At 36.5% G+C, this 15754-nt stretch overlaps 1 protein-coding gene across 1 annotated transcript; it reads left to right on the top strand.

The window, feature by feature from the left end:
• Positions 1–7458: 7458 nt before the first annotated feature.
• On the top strand, positions 7459–7727 carry LOC122749472 (small nuclear ribonucleoprotein F-like). Its single transcript, XM_043995854.1, has one exon. It carries the CDS (start codon positions 7467–7469, stop codon positions 7725–7727), a length of 261 nt encoding a protein of 86 aa, XP_043851789.1. The 5' UTR covers positions 7459–7466.
• The last annotated feature ends 8027 nt before the right edge of the window (positions 7728–15754 follow it).

Genomic DNA, 15754 nt, shown 5'->3' with positions numbered 1-15754 from the left:
CTTTCCCCTGTAGCCCCTTCTGTTTCCTTCCTATTCCCCAGTCAAGTCACCATGCCCCATTTCCTATCCTTTCCACTATCAAAGCTACCCTCAGGAAAGGATCTGATAACAGTCTTTTATAACTTATTAAGAATTTGTTTTCCCCATCTCCTTTTCTTGAAAGGGTTATTTATTTTAAGCTTCATCTCTAATTGTGTTGTGACTGACTAGCTTGCTCCATCAAAGGGCATAAAAGGCAATGGGAGTAGTATTTTAAGCAGGGGCTACTTTCCCAACCTATTTATATAGGTAACTGCCTGGTTTACCCATATATTAGGCCAGTACTGTCCATAAAAATGATAAAAATTTCAGAATCCTTCTTTTCCTTTCCCAGCTTTCCCCTTTCCTTCTGAGTCAGTACTGCTAGAAGTTTTCCTCCTCACTTTTATGGTCTATAGATCACCAACAGCTGTCAGTCAAGCAGCCCTCACACCCCAGTGAAGCAAGGACAGAAGTTGAGGACAGATCTGCCACAACAGGTTGGACTATCTTCATTGCATATCACTCAACCATATCATCTGAAAAACTCCTCTTTACCGTAACTCAATAGACTGGTCTCCACAGTCTGTTTTTTTTCTGTATCAGACACTACAAACTGATACTTGGATTGGTATAAGCTATTTTTCTTGAAAACACCATTGCATAGTTCACAGCAGAGAACATCTAAAGGCAAACTTGACATATAATGCATGCACATATGTGTTTGGCTGTGAAAAGTTTTGTTATATTCAAGATTCTTCAAAATATGGAAAAGTTTAAGTTAAAATTAAACTTAAAGTGTTGTAGAAAACATTTTTTTTCACTTTGTGAGAATGTTGACAAATATAAAAGCTTTGGTGGTAGGGAGAAAGGGAGAGCCTGCATAATGTAGAAGTATCATAACCTCAGAAAGATGAAAATGGGTCAGAGCAGTCATCCACCTATTATCTCTGACAATGAGAGAAATATATCCATTCATTCAACAAACATTAAGTAAAAAGCATTGTGTTTGATACTAGGTATAAAAATGTGAAATATTAAATAATCCTTGCTCTCCAGGACTTGACAACTTTAAAAAATAATTTTAAAGTATCTTTTTATTAATATCACTTACACTTTCCATTTTATCTAATCTCCTATTCCCTCCTAGAGAACCATATCTAATAATAAAGAATTTAAGAAGAGGAGAAAGAAGTCCAGAAAAATTAGTCAAAATATTTAAAAGTCTGCTATCAAAACATCAATATAGTCAGGATTCTACACCCATGGTCAAACCTATTCAAAAAAAGATGAGAAAGGCATCTTTTAATATCATTCTTTGGAGGCAAACTTGATCATTATAATTTTACAATATTCTATAGCTATTTATTTAATGTTGCTGTTCTTTCCAATTACATCATTGTAGTTATTACATGTATTTTCCGTTTCTTATTTCACTTTGCATTAGTACATATAATTCTTTCAATGCGTCTCTCTATCCATCATCTTCACTGTTTCCTGCAACACAGTAATAGTACATTACATTCATATACTATACCTTTTTTAGCCATTCTCCAATAAAAGAGCATCTGTTTCGATTTCTTTTCCACCACAAAAAAGTGTTGCTACATATTTTACTAAATATTTTGGCATACATGGAACCTATCTTTTTATCATTGACTTCCTTGAGATACATACCTAACAGTAAATTCCCTGGGTCAAAGTGTATGAACATATTCTCATAATTTAAAAGTGTTTCCCAAAATGGTGGAACCAATTCACAGTTCCAACAAAAATGCATATATGTCTACCTTTCCACAACTATTCTAACACTAGCCATTCACCTTTTTCCTGTTATTGCCAATTTGCTAGGTGTCAGGTGAAAGCACAGGTCTATTTTTATTTGCCTTTCTCTTATTAGAGATTTGGAGTATTCTTTCATTTGACTGGTAATGACATGAAATTATTCTTTTGAGAAATGTTTGTTCAGATCTTTTGACCATTAATCTATTGGAGAATAACTTTTGGTTTTATACATTTCTGTAAGTTGCCTGTGTATCTTTTAGATTTGATTACAAAGATTGCTTTCCCCAGGCAACTACTTCCCTTCTGCTACTTGCACTAATTTTGTCCATGTAAAAGCCATTTAATTCTGTAAAGGGCCTTCTCTCTTTTGTAATTGCCCCCATACCTTCTTTGGTTGGAATTTATCTCCCAACTTTAACTATTAAAGTCATATGATCTGCTTCTTTTCTCATTTTTTATTGTATCATCTTTTCTTTTATATTTAGGTTACACATCCATTTTGAATTTGTTGTGGTATATGCTATAAGATGTTGGTCTAAACCTAATTTCTTCCACACTTTTCTTTTCCCCTGAAGATGTAGTATGTGTATATGTTGTGGGCAGAGAGAGATCCTTATGTGGTTGAAAGAGGGGAAACTTTGTTCAAACATTTCCCAATTACATCTTAATTTTTAAATTTTTTTTTTTTAGTGAGGCAATTAGGGTTAAGTGACTTGCCCAGGGTCACACAGCTAGTAAGTGTTAAGAGTCTGAGGCCAGATTTGAACTCAAGTACTCCTGACTCCAGGGCCGGTGCTTTATCCACTGTGCCACCTAGCCACCCCTCCCAATTACATCTTAATCTGACTCAGACATCCCCTAGGAGTGTTGCCTCAAGGAAACACTCAGTGTTCCTCAAAGAAACAAAGAGGGGAAAGTGGTAAAATAATGGAATTTGGTAGATGACCAGGGGTCCATCTTGATTGACTTAGTAGTGTTTGAATTGGGTGTGAATGAGAAACCACTAAGTACCCACTTAAGGTGATTAGATCTTGAGCCACACCTGGCCCACCCAGTCTCAGTCACAACTACTTGAAGGACCTCCCTTTTGGGGAGGAAGAAATAGGTAGATAAGAGGACCCCAACAGGAAGTAACAGACACTCTCACACTTTCTCTTCCTCTGGCTTTGGAGCTGACTTCCTCTGGCTTTGGAGCTGACTGGCTGCTGACTCCCATAGAAACTATGGACCCCTGGTGGTGAGTTAAATCCAGCCCTGTGAATGAGCTGAGCTGGAAGTGAGTTTGGGGATTATATAAAATTTTGTTAGAGTTAGGGAGATTATCTATTTTCCTCTTTCCCTATTCCCTTGTCCTTGACTTTATGAATTTCACCTTTGCTGTGTATTTTATTCCTATTAATAAAGCCTGATTCATTTGTAGAAAAGAGGCTGTTAAGCTCCTTTCTTATTGGCCTGCAAGAAATAACTAAAAAGGCATTTCAGAGGGGAGGAAGTTTTGGACCCAGAGGTCCCTCATTATTTTCTGAACCCCAATATTATAGTGAACCACCCAATTAACTCTCCACATATTAAATGTGGCCCCTACAGGAGTTTTGTGGTTATGAGTTTGACAACTCTAATAGAGGGAGGAGAGGCTAGAGACAAGGAAGGTTAGTTAGGAGACTAAATATTTAGGTGAAAGTTAACAAGGACATGACACAAGGGTGGCAGTCTTGGTGGAGAGAAGGGCATTGATATAAGAGGTGTTGTGGAGGTAAATTTGCCATAACTTGACAAGTGACTAGATATGAGAGTTGAGAACCCTCCTGGCTATAAAATTTAATGTCCTAAGTTTGTGATTCTATAGCAGCAGGAGCTCTCTTACACTAGAGTCTCTGCAAATTACCCTGAATCTTAATGAGTCAACTTGTAGGTAAGCATTTACTATACTCAAAATCATAGCTACTAACATAGACTATAATCAATTCCCTTCCCTTGATAACAGTGAGAGAGGGACATGTACATAAGAACAACATAGGTGTGCCCTCCTTAAAGAGTGTAAAAGGTAAGGCACCTGCCAGTCAGAAAAATGGGAACCCCAGGGTGATAATTACAAAACAGAAAGGGTTAAGATCTCCAAACCTCCTAACCCATCATCCTGACTCATCTAAGCTGCATAATAGCTGGAAGAGAAGATGGTAGGTAGAGATTGGATAGTGAATTTTCAGTGTTAGATACACTTCCTTTTGCTTTCTTCTATTTGAACTGTGTTTTATTTGAGGGGAAAAAGTAGAGCCATTTATGCAGGAGTGATTCTAAAAATATCAAATAATTTTGTCATTGCTTCTCACCCACTGAGAGGTCTTATTCCATGCATCCCTATGGGGGAGGATACATGCCACAGATTGGGGGAGAAAAATCTACACTGGAATATGAAAGACAGGCACACATATGTAAAATCTGTAGATAAAGTCATTGTATTTGCTATAATTGAATCCAATTCAATAATTATTTTCTGCAAACCCTAAATTGACATAAATTTGGGGAAAAGAAAGCAGAGCACAGAAATATCTTATTTTGGTTTGCACAATATTTGTTTCATAATATATGTTTGAACTTTTAAAAAATGGTGTTTAGACCTTATACTAAAATAAAGTCAAAATGGGTACATGATTTATACATAAGAGGTGATACCATAGGAAAATTAGGAGAGGAAGGAATAATCTACCTTTCAGATCCTTGGAAAGGAGAACAGTTTATGACCAAACAAGAGGTAGAGAATATTATGAAACATAAAATGGATGATTTTGATTACATTAAATTAAAAAGGTTTTGTAAAAACAGAAGCAATGCATCCAAAATTAGAGGGGATGCAGAAAGCTGGGAAACAATTTTTATGGCCAGTACTTCTGATAAAGGCCTCATTTCTAAAATATATCAGGAAATAAATCAAATTTATAAGAATCCAAGTCATTCCCCAGTTGACAAATGGTCAAAGGATATGAACAGGCAGTTTTCTGATGAAGAAATCAAAGCTATCTATTCCCATATGAAAAAATGCTCTAAATCACTATTGATTAGAGAGATGCAAATTAAAACAACTCTGAGGTACCACCTGACACCTATCAGATTGGCTGATATGACATAAAAGGAAAATAATAAATGTTGGAGAAGCTGTGGAAAAATTGGAACACTAATGCATTGTTGGTGGAGCTATGAACGGATCCAACCATTCTGGAGAGCAATTTGGAATTATGCGCAAAGGGCTATAAAGCTGTGCATACCCTTTGCCCCAGCAATACTACTTTTGGGTCTTTTTTTCCCAAAGAGATCATTAAAATGGGAAAAGGACCCACATGTACAAAAATATTTATAGCTGCTCTGTTTGTGGTGGCAAGGAATTGGAAATTGAGGGGTTGCCCATCAATTAGGGAATGGCTGAACAAATTGTGGTATATGAATGCAATGGAATTCTATTGTGCTGTAAGAAATGATGAGCAGGAGGAGTTCAGAGAAACCTGGAAGGATTTGCATGAACTGATGATGAGTGAGATGAGCAGAACCAGGAGAACATTGTATACAGTATCGTCAACAGTATGTGTTGATTAACTGTGATAGACTAGATTCTTCTCACCAATCCAACGGTACAAGAAAGTTCCAAAGGACTCATGATGGAAAAGGCTCTCCAAATCCAGAAAAGAAAAAAAGGAACAGGAACTGTGGAATTTGGATGCTGATTGGACCATACTATTTCTTTTGTTTTTTGGTGCTGTTTTTCTTTTTTGAGGTTTTTCCTTTTTGCTCTGATTCTTCTCTTATAACATGAATAACACAGAAATATGTTTAATGTTAGTTCATATATATATATATATATATATGTATATATATATATATATATATATATATATATATATATATATATATATATAAAACTTATACCAGATTACCTGCTGTCTAGGGGAGGCGGGAGGGAGGAGAGGGAGGGAGAAAAATTTGAAATTGGAAATCTTATATAAACAAATATTGAAAACTATCTCTACATGTAACTGGAAAATAATAAAATACTTTTATTTTTTAAAATGGTGTTTAGATTTCATGTCACACTTCTCCATACAGATAGCTGAGTCAATATTTAAAAATATAGACACTTGAAAAACAAGTGCAGGATCCCATGGAAACCAGTTATCCTTTATAGTTAAAGTCCACTATGAATTTTCTGAACTCTTAGAATCTTAAACCTGAAACCTTTATTGTCTGGACTAGTAACTTCCTACTCAGCTTATATCATCTTGCATTACTATTTATTTTATGTATCTGTTCTGTCAAACCAGCTAAATGTGAATCCCCTGAGGATTATAAACATATCTTATGCCTGTCAGGGCTATAACGATGTAAAATCTTTGTCTTTTTTATCCCTGGCACTTCTTAGAGTGTCTCGTGCATGGCTGGTGCTGAAAAAATATTTATTGATAAGGGTAAGTCCAACTTTGAATTTAAATGAATACCTAGGAGTTCATTTATGTGCGTGTAGGAGGTACTCTTAAATGCATGTTGTTATTATTGATGATATGAATTTTTTAGTGGACCTTTCTTGGCAATAATAATATCTTTTATTTATATGGTATTTTATATTTATATGGTTCTGTTATTTATATTGTTGTTATTTATATGCTACTTTAAATTTTCAAAGCACATGTGGACATGTGCCTCAGTTGCATCTCTAGGAAAACAGTTATACAAACATAAGTGTTGTATGATTTCTATAATTGCATTGATTGGCTGCTGTGGGGTTGTAAAGCCCTCTACCAAATTTTCAAGATGATAACTCATATTCATATGGCAATTCATAGTTTCCAGCATGATTTCCTGACAATAATTAAGCAAGGTAGGACAATAAAAATATAATTATCCTTATTTTAAAGATGAAAAAACTGAAGCAAAAAGAGTCATGGCCAGATCACAGAATTAATAAATGGGAGAGCCAGCATTTGAATACATGGCTTCTAATTACAGATCCAGTACTAGTTCCACTTTACCATACTGGGAATTCAATGTCCTTTACAACCTAGCTCCCTCCTACCTTTCTAGTTTTCTTACATCTTTCTTACAAATTTCTTACAAATTTTCTTACAAATTTCTTACAAATGCTCCTGTGACACTGGCCTCTTTGCTGTTCCACGAAAAAGACACTCCAGATTGGAATGACACCACCTGCTGGAGACTTACTGTAGAAAAGCTCCACCATGAGGTGAAGGTCTCTGAGGGCAAGACCATGTGGCTTTTCTTTGGCATCAGGAAGTGACATTTGCTTGTGGGAGGAAGAAGGGGGAGCCTGGCGCTCTGACTCTCTCTCTTCCCTGAGGACTCCGGTGGAAAAGGGAGCTAGAAATGCTTTCTCCCTTTAATAGATAGATAAATGTAGGCCTTTCTCTCTCTCTTTACCAAATTCTTATTCTCCTTAATAAATGCTTAAAAGGAGAGCGGTGAAAAGAGAGCCGGGGTGAGAGGTGAAATTTCACGCTCCCAGCTGCCGACCATTTCTCTGCCTTCCGTACAGTTGCCGGCAAGTGGGAGGTGGAAGTAGGGGCAGCGGCGGTGGCAGCGGCAGCGGCAGTGGCTCGCCTCACATGGGGGCAAGAGAATCGGCAGTGGCAGGCGGCCCCTGGTGTTCTTCGGTGATCGCGATGAGTTTACTCCTGAACCCCAAACCGTTCCTGAATGGACTGACAGGGAAACCAGTGATGGTGAAGCTTAAGTGGGGAATGGAGTACAAAGGTTACCTGGTGTCTGTAGATGGCTACATGAACATGCAACTTGCAAATACAGAACAATACATAGATGGTGCATTGTCTGGACACCTTGGTGAAGTTTTAATAAGGTGCAATAATGTCCTTTACATCAGAGGTGTTGAAGAAGAAGAAGAAGATGGCGAAATGAGAGAATAGCATCTTTTCTGGGGTGGGGATTACTTTTGTATATTTCTAGAAATAAAAATTTGTTTGTTTTTTTAGTTTGAAAAAAAAATAAATAAATGCTTAAAAGTCTAACTCTTGCTAAAGCTTATAATTTATTGGCGACCACTCATTAGATATTTTAGACAGTATAGCTAGAATTTTAGCCCCTTACAAATGGCTACCACGAAGGGACCTTCACCTCATGGTGGAGCTTTTCTACAGTAAGTCTCCAGCAGGTGGCATCATTCCAATCATTACAACACTCCAAATCTTAGCTATGGGTATTTTCTCTGGCTCTCCCCCATGTCTGGAATGCTCCCCCTCCTCAATTCTACCTATTGACTTTGTCGGCTTCCTTTAAGTCTCAATTAAAATCCCACTCTCTACAATAAGCTTTGTTCAGCCCTTCTTAATTCTGGGGGCTTCTCTCTTTTAGTTATTTCCTATTTAACCTAACTATAGATTTTTTGTACATAATTGTTTCATGTTCTCTCCCCCATTAGATTGTGAGATCCTTGAAGTCAGAGACTGTCTTTTGCTTCTTTTTTGTATCCTCAGCGTGTGGTACAATAGTAGGCATTTAATAAATGCTTATTGACTGACTGACTATCCTGCTTTGCAATTTCTCCATCTACTCATGAATGAAAGTATTTAAGGTGTGTTCACAGAGAGAGAAAACATAGAATGATTTGAATGCCTCCAAACAAATGCAATTTAACAATGTATCAACAAGCATTTATTAAGAACAATACCAAGCACTGTGCTGAGTATTTAGGATGCAATGATAGAAATTTAACAGTTCCTGTCCTCAAGGAGGTTAAATTTCCATTAGAGTATCTTCAGTCGTGTAAGGCAGAGGTTGCACAGAGGATACAGAACTGGTCCTGGAGTCAGAAAGACCTGAGTTCAAATCCTACATCAGACGCTTACTAGAACATGACTAAGTCACTTAACTTCTTGCTGGACTCAATTTCTTCACATTTAAAAGGGGGTGGGGTGGGTAATGATACCACCTACCTTTCAGGGCTGCTGTGGGGATAAAATAAAATAATTAGTAAAAACATAATGCCTAGAATGTAGCATGTGCTATTTAAACACTGGTGGTGGTGGTGGTGGTGGTGGTGGTGGTGGTGGTGGTGGTGGTGGTGGTGGTGGTGGTGGTGGTGGTGGTGGTGGTGGTGGTGGTGGTGGTGGTGGTGATATTTATGTGAGTTCAAATACCAGGTTTTTTTTTTTCTTATTAGGTAAAACAGTTATACAGATAAATAATTGGAATTTTACTTTTCCCCCAGTTGTTTGGCTTTACATACAGAATTATCGTCACTCTTCTAGAAACCAGTCATACCAATGGTATTAATTTAAATAATTTTTGAATCAACAATCAACTAATATTATCACGTTCCTCCTCAAATATTTCCCTTCATTTGAAGGCTGTTGACAGTAATCATCTGTCCTTTGCATTGTCTCATCTGTTTCCAAATTGAACGGCAATCTGCTGCTAGGCAGAAACTGAGGATCTGAAATCAGCCTTCACAGGGCCACTTTGACAGAAGGCAGAAGCGGCTTTACAATGCTACCTTGCTGCTATTGGACAGATGTTACCGTGCTGGCTTCAGCAGGATTTTGAAGTCTGGTGAAATTTAAGCACAGTCTTCATAATGGCTTCCAGGGGTTCAGGGAAAAAAGCACTTTATTGAGCTTTGTGTAGGACTTTGATTAAAAAACAAGTAGAAACTCAAAGTAAAAAGCATTTACGGTGATTTCTCCACTGGCCATCTCAAGGAGGACTGTTAGATGGGACTTGAGAAAGCAAGCAGGCTAAATAGAGAAATTTTTAAATGTGGAAAGAACTTGTAATATCAAAATCTCGCAATGTCTAATATGTGAAAGTACTTTTGTAAAAGACAGGTTATCTATAAATACATAATAATAATAATAATAATAATAATAACTATAGCAATGATAGTCATATAGCCTTTTTTGTTTTCAAAGTATTTTTTGTATCCAGTACCCTAATTGGTTGTCACAATAATCCCATGAGGTAGACAGGACAGATGATGATTATTCACATATTACAGGTGAGGAACCAGCTTCAGGGTAGCTAAGAAACTTGATCATGCTCAGACAGCTAGGAAGAGGCAGAGATGGAATGAGAACCCAAGTGTTCTACTAGCTCACTATGTAGAATGCCTACACTATCTTTATACAAATAGAATGCCTTTAAAGATTCTAACTCGGAGTTGGAGCCAACTCAGAATTTCACGGCATAGGAGAATGAGGATGGATTATTTTTATAGTAGGAAACTCATCAACTATTTTCATAATTATCAATAAGCACTTGAGTACATTGTTCTCAGTGGACTATTTCAGTTTTAGCTGTGTGGTCACAGAGTCTACTGTGTGCCTGACAAATAGTGACCTATCAGTAAATGTTGATTGGGAGACTAAGAGAGAGGTGTGAGATACAGGCTGTGCTCTCAAAGAACAAACCAGAGGGTAATTTGGGGGTTGAACCAAATTATGTTGCCTTACCCCTGATTAAGTTTCTGATTTTATTCTGCTCCTGGGTTCTCAGGTCCAATGAGAGTCTATTTGTTCTTTCTACTTGGAAGGTGAGTACTAGGAAAGAGCTTGCCAATGGTTTGTGATGGTAGCAGTCCAGGGGTGGGCCAGTCAAGGAAGCAAAGCCAGTGCTGTGGGCTTCTGGGTGTGGAGAATTAAAGGACAGTCCTATACCACCCCCAGATGTCAGTGCCCTGGGCAAAACCTTGGTTGACCTGCCCTATTTCCAGCTCTAACTAAAGCATTTGGACATCAGAGGCAACAAAAGTCCTGTCTCCATGGTACTTAATTTATCTGGTGGCTAAAAATAACAATGAATCCTAACAAAGATCTGGATACTTGTGGAGGGTCAAAAATTTGCTGCCCTTATCCATTTGATTTCTCTGTGATTTCTAGGAACAAAGAGTCACAGATTCTCAGAGCTATAAAGGACTTCAGAGATTGTCTAGTGCAATGCATACCTGAACACGGATTTCCTTTATAAAAATCACCAGCAAGCTATCATTTGGCCTGTAATTAAACTGTAACTAGAAAAAAATAAAATACTTTTATCAGAAAAAAAAGAACAATGAAGAGATTTCACATTAGAAAGTAGGGGGAAATATGATCAGATAAGTAACTGTATGTGGTCTGAATAGACCCTATGACAAGGTTTGTTATTGTTTTTACTCGTGTTTCAATAGTATTTTCCAATCTGCAAATTACTTTTCTTACTCCTGTCCTGTAAGGTATCACAGAATGTCATAGTTGGAAGAAGAGAGATCGCATATTAGATGGAAAGAATATTGACCTGTGTTTAAATCTGGTACCTGTGAACACTTGTTTGACCTCTGCCAAGTTGCTGAACCAAAATAATCTTCAGTATTTTCATGTTTAAAATGACATGGTCAGATGAGAAGGAGTCTGAAGCCCTTCCTAGCTCTAGATCTTTGATTGTATGATCCTAAGTGATTCTATCAATGACATGCCTACAAGTGCTCATCCAATCACTGCTTAAATGTACCAATGAGAGGGAAACCACTACTCACTAAGACTACCCATTCCTCTTTGGCATTGTTATAATTGTTAAAAAGTTTCCTCCTAGAAATAAAAATTTATCTTTCAAATGTTTGGATAATTAAGAATTTATGACCAAACAAGAGATATAGAGGATCACAGGAAGTACAATGGATAATTTTGATTACTTGAAATTTAAAAGGTTTTACACAAAAAAAAACCAATTAATCCAAAATTAAAGGGAAAAGAAGGAAACTGGGAGAAAGAAATTACAGCAAGTCTCTCTGATAAAGGCCTCATTTCTCAAATATATAAGGAATTGAGGCAATTTAGTAAAATTAAAAGCCATTCCCCAATTGATAAACTGTCAAAGAATATGAACAGGCAATTTTCAGAAGAAGTAATCAGAGCTATCAATGGTCATATGAAAAATCCTCTTAATCACTATAAATTAGAGAAATGCAAATTAAACAAGTCTGAGATACCACTTCACACTAATCAGATTAGCTATTAGGAAAGAAAGGGAAAAGGAAAAATTCTGGAGGGGATGAGGAAAAATAGTACACTATTGCTGGAGCTGCAAACTGATCCAACCATGCTGGAGAACTATTTGGACCCATGTCCAAAGGGCTATAAAACTCGTGTTTGTGTGTGCCCTTCCTTTGATCCAGCAATGCCACTACTAAGTTTGTATCTCAAAGAAATTTTTTTTTAAAAAAGAAAATGACCTATTTGTACACATACACTTATAGCAATTCTTTTTGTAGTGGCAAAGAATTTTACTATGTACAGATTTTCTAATGGAAGAGTTCTGTTTTTCTTATTTGTAATTCACTATAGTCCTATTCTAATGTTATCATTGTTTGAAAACTACATTGTTTTCTTCAGTGTTGTTATTGTAACACATTCTGGAAGGGTTCTATTAGGAAGGTTTTCCATATCTTCCCAGACATACTTCCCAAGCGTACTCTCTTGTTGGTTAGTCATTTTTTTGTTTTTGTTTTTTTTTTATTTTTGTTTTTTTTCCAGTCATATCTGACTCTTTGTAATCTCATTTGGAGTTTTCTTGGCAAAGATACTGGAGTGATTTGCCATTTCCATCTCTAGTTCATTTTACAAATAAGGAAACTGAGCCAAGCAGGGTTAAATGACTTGCCCAGGGTCATACAACTAGCAAGTGTCTGAAGCTGAATTTGAACTCAGGTCTTCATTACTTCTTGCCTAATATTCTATTCACTGCACCACCTAGCTGTCCTAATATTCTACAACCTCCCATATTATTTTTATCTGGTTCAGATATAATTTGAAATTACTTATCTATGTACATGACGTTTCTCTCCCATAGAGCATATGCTCCTTTAGAAAAGAAGCTTTTTTTTTCTTTATGTCTCCAGTGTTTAGCATTGAACTCTGCACATAATGGTTGCTCAATAATATGACCATGTCACTCTCAACTCCATAAACTCCAGTACTGCTTTGTCAGCTACAGAATCAAATATAAATTCACTCTTTAATGTTCAAAGCTTCTCACAACCAGCTTCCCTACCCCCACATTCCAGTCTTCTTATATTTCATAACTCCCTGTAAAAAAATACATTAGCTGATATCTAGTTTCTGGGGACAAGTCTCTCTTTACTTAGATTGGCTAATCCTTGGTCAATAATATCACATTCTCTTCCCCATAACTGTACTTAAAGCAATTTACAAATTGATAGAACCTGCCAAAGCTTGTATATAATGATCCTTATCCCTGTCACAATGAATCAATAAATATACATTTAATTGATAATTAGCCTATATTTCTAACAAGTGAGAAGGAAGTGAAAAAGTAACACAGCATTACAGGCACATAGCATTCTTCTTCCTTTAGGCACTATGTGACCATAAAACTAATTTAATTAAATTAATCTAAATTTAATTAATGCTCATTAACCTCTATCTGTTTCCTCATCTGTACAGTGGGGATAATGATAGCACCTACCTCCCAGAGTTGTTGGGATGAGACAATATCTGTAAAGAGCTTGGTGAATCCTAAATCACTATATAAATGCTGGCTCTAATTATATTTAAAATGGAAGAAAAGATAGCACTGTACTAAAGGATGTATGTAGGAGAGTAGGAGAAAGGATAAATGTATGGGAGGAATACCATAAGAGAAAGGATAAAGGAGAGAAAGAGAAGGGAAAGAAGAATAGAAAGAAGGAAAGGAGAGAAGAAAGAGGAGGGAAAGAAGGAAGGGACAGAAGAGAGGGAGAAAAGAAGGAAGGAAATTCCTTCTTAACCACATCCATACCCTCATTTTTATGCTTCCTTCTTACAAGCAAATATTAAAGTTCAAGAGAAAACTTTACAAAGGGTTGTGGTGCAAACTGTATGTGTACCAAGAGGAATATTGGAAACCATTTCATTCTATGGTTTCTGTAATCCTTTCCTGCTTTCAATAAAAATGATAGATGACTTACGGAGAATCCATCTGAATGTAGATAAAGATCATTCTTCTTCCCAGGGAATCTCTACTGGAGATATGGGCAACGCATAACTTGTTGAATATTTACTATTTAAATAAGCAATCTTGTTTTACTAAGTTCAACATATAAGCACTATTTCCAGCACTATTTCTCCTACCTTGCTCTAGGTTTCACAGGACTAGGTAGATGAATAGTAAAGACCCACCTCACAGTTCATGAAACATGGTTTAAGGGAGCATAAATCCCCCAGATAGCATTGTTAACAATCCCTAGAAGAAGTAAATGGCCCTTGGATTCTTTCAATGTTCCTAATACAGCAGTTGAATGAATATGAGGCATATTTTAAGAGTGATCTTTTGGAAGGATGAATGGGGTGTTTAAGGTAAAAGAGGGTTCTTGTCCTGAGGTTGACAAATTGAGGTATGCAGATATTACCTGTCTTTTGTATTTTCAGTAGTGGTAGCTATCTGTATGAATCCATTACAGATCATTAGAGTGAGCCCTGAGGCATTTCCCAGTTGAATTCCTTAAAATTGGAGCTTCTCATCAGGGGCCATGGAAGAAATTTACTATGCCCCAGTGGTCCTAGAAGAGTCAGGGGTTCAGCAGCCACTTCAGTTGCCAAATTAAAGGTAAGGGATATATTTCGATTATTATCTGAGTCCAGGGAGCCAAAGTAAAGAGAGACATTGATATTATATGCACGTATATACACATACATATACACATGTGTGTACACATTATGCATGTGTGTGGTACTTTAGACATACATCGGGATGAGCTGAATATAGGGATAGATATACTAGTTTAAAAGAATATAGTCAAGGATCCCTGTTTTTCCAGAACAGAGATGGAGGATTTTGTCTAACCCCTTCTCTTTAAGAACAATCAAATCTTAACCATTCTTTGAATTTCAAGGCTCAATTGAAATTCTACTTTCTCTGAGAAGCCTTTCAGAACCATAATGCATAGGGTTCTGCTAATAATAGTGTGACTACTTTGTATAATAATATTTTCATAGGAAAATCAATTGAGTTCTGACTGAGTACACCAGTATATTTCCTCTCACCCTTGAAATGGAATCAGGGATTCTATACTCTCTTTCATTACTTCACCCCACCTTCCCTCTTCTTCAGGTGTTCTTAAACTTTTTATATCATGGATTCTTTTAGCAGTCTGGGAAAACTTTTTAACTTTTTTTCAGAATAACATTTCAAATGCATAAATAAAAGATATAGGACTACATAGGAAACCAATTATATTGAAATAATTTTATTTAAAAAATTAAAATTCACTGACCCAAGATTAAGGACCCATGCAAATTCCATTCAAAAACATTTATTAGTAAGACAATTAATATTTATTAATATAAAAGGAAAGGTAAAAGGAAAGACTGCACATGAAACTGCAAATCTATTATGCATAATTTGCTATTCCATTTAAATATATAATAAAGTTCTTGTGCAACATTCTTTTTTTTCTTTTTTCTTCCCTCTTTTCCTTTCCCCTCCCCGCCAGGGCTACCATTAGACACAAATATGTAGGTATGTGTGTGTGTGGGTGAGTGTTGTTAATATGAATGTATGAATCATCTGGATTTCATGGAGGTGCCTTATTATCCAAAAGTATTTTTTATGAAACCCTAGGTTAATAGGAGCAAAATGTTCTTCAACCAAACTCCAAACTGAACCCAGATAGATAATGGATAAAAGTCCCTACCACCAGGTTGGGAAGTCACCAGACTTCTTCCCTCAGAGTAGTAAGCCCTTATCTTATAGGGACATCTGGGCATCCTCATCCTTGTCAAACTCCTATTTGGAATCCTGTAATCTTATCATCGTGCTTCTATATTTCCTCCATACTTGTTATAACTGAAATTATTAAAACTGCTTTGCCTTACAAACATTCTTGTTAGAGTATTTGCTTTTGGGTTGATTTGTATTATGCTAATGAAACTGATAACGCCCTGTAACCAGTGAACAAAAAAACACT

Source organism: Dromiciops gliroides, chromosome 3 (assembly GCF_019393635.1).
Source record: "Dromiciops gliroides isolate mDroGli1 chromosome 3, mDroGli1.pri, whole genome shotgun sequence".
Lineage (NCBI taxonomy): Eukaryota > Metazoa > Chordata > Mammalia > Microbiotheria > Microbiotheriidae > Dromiciops > Dromiciops gliroides.
This window is presented reverse-complemented; position numbering and strand designations above follow the sequence as displayed.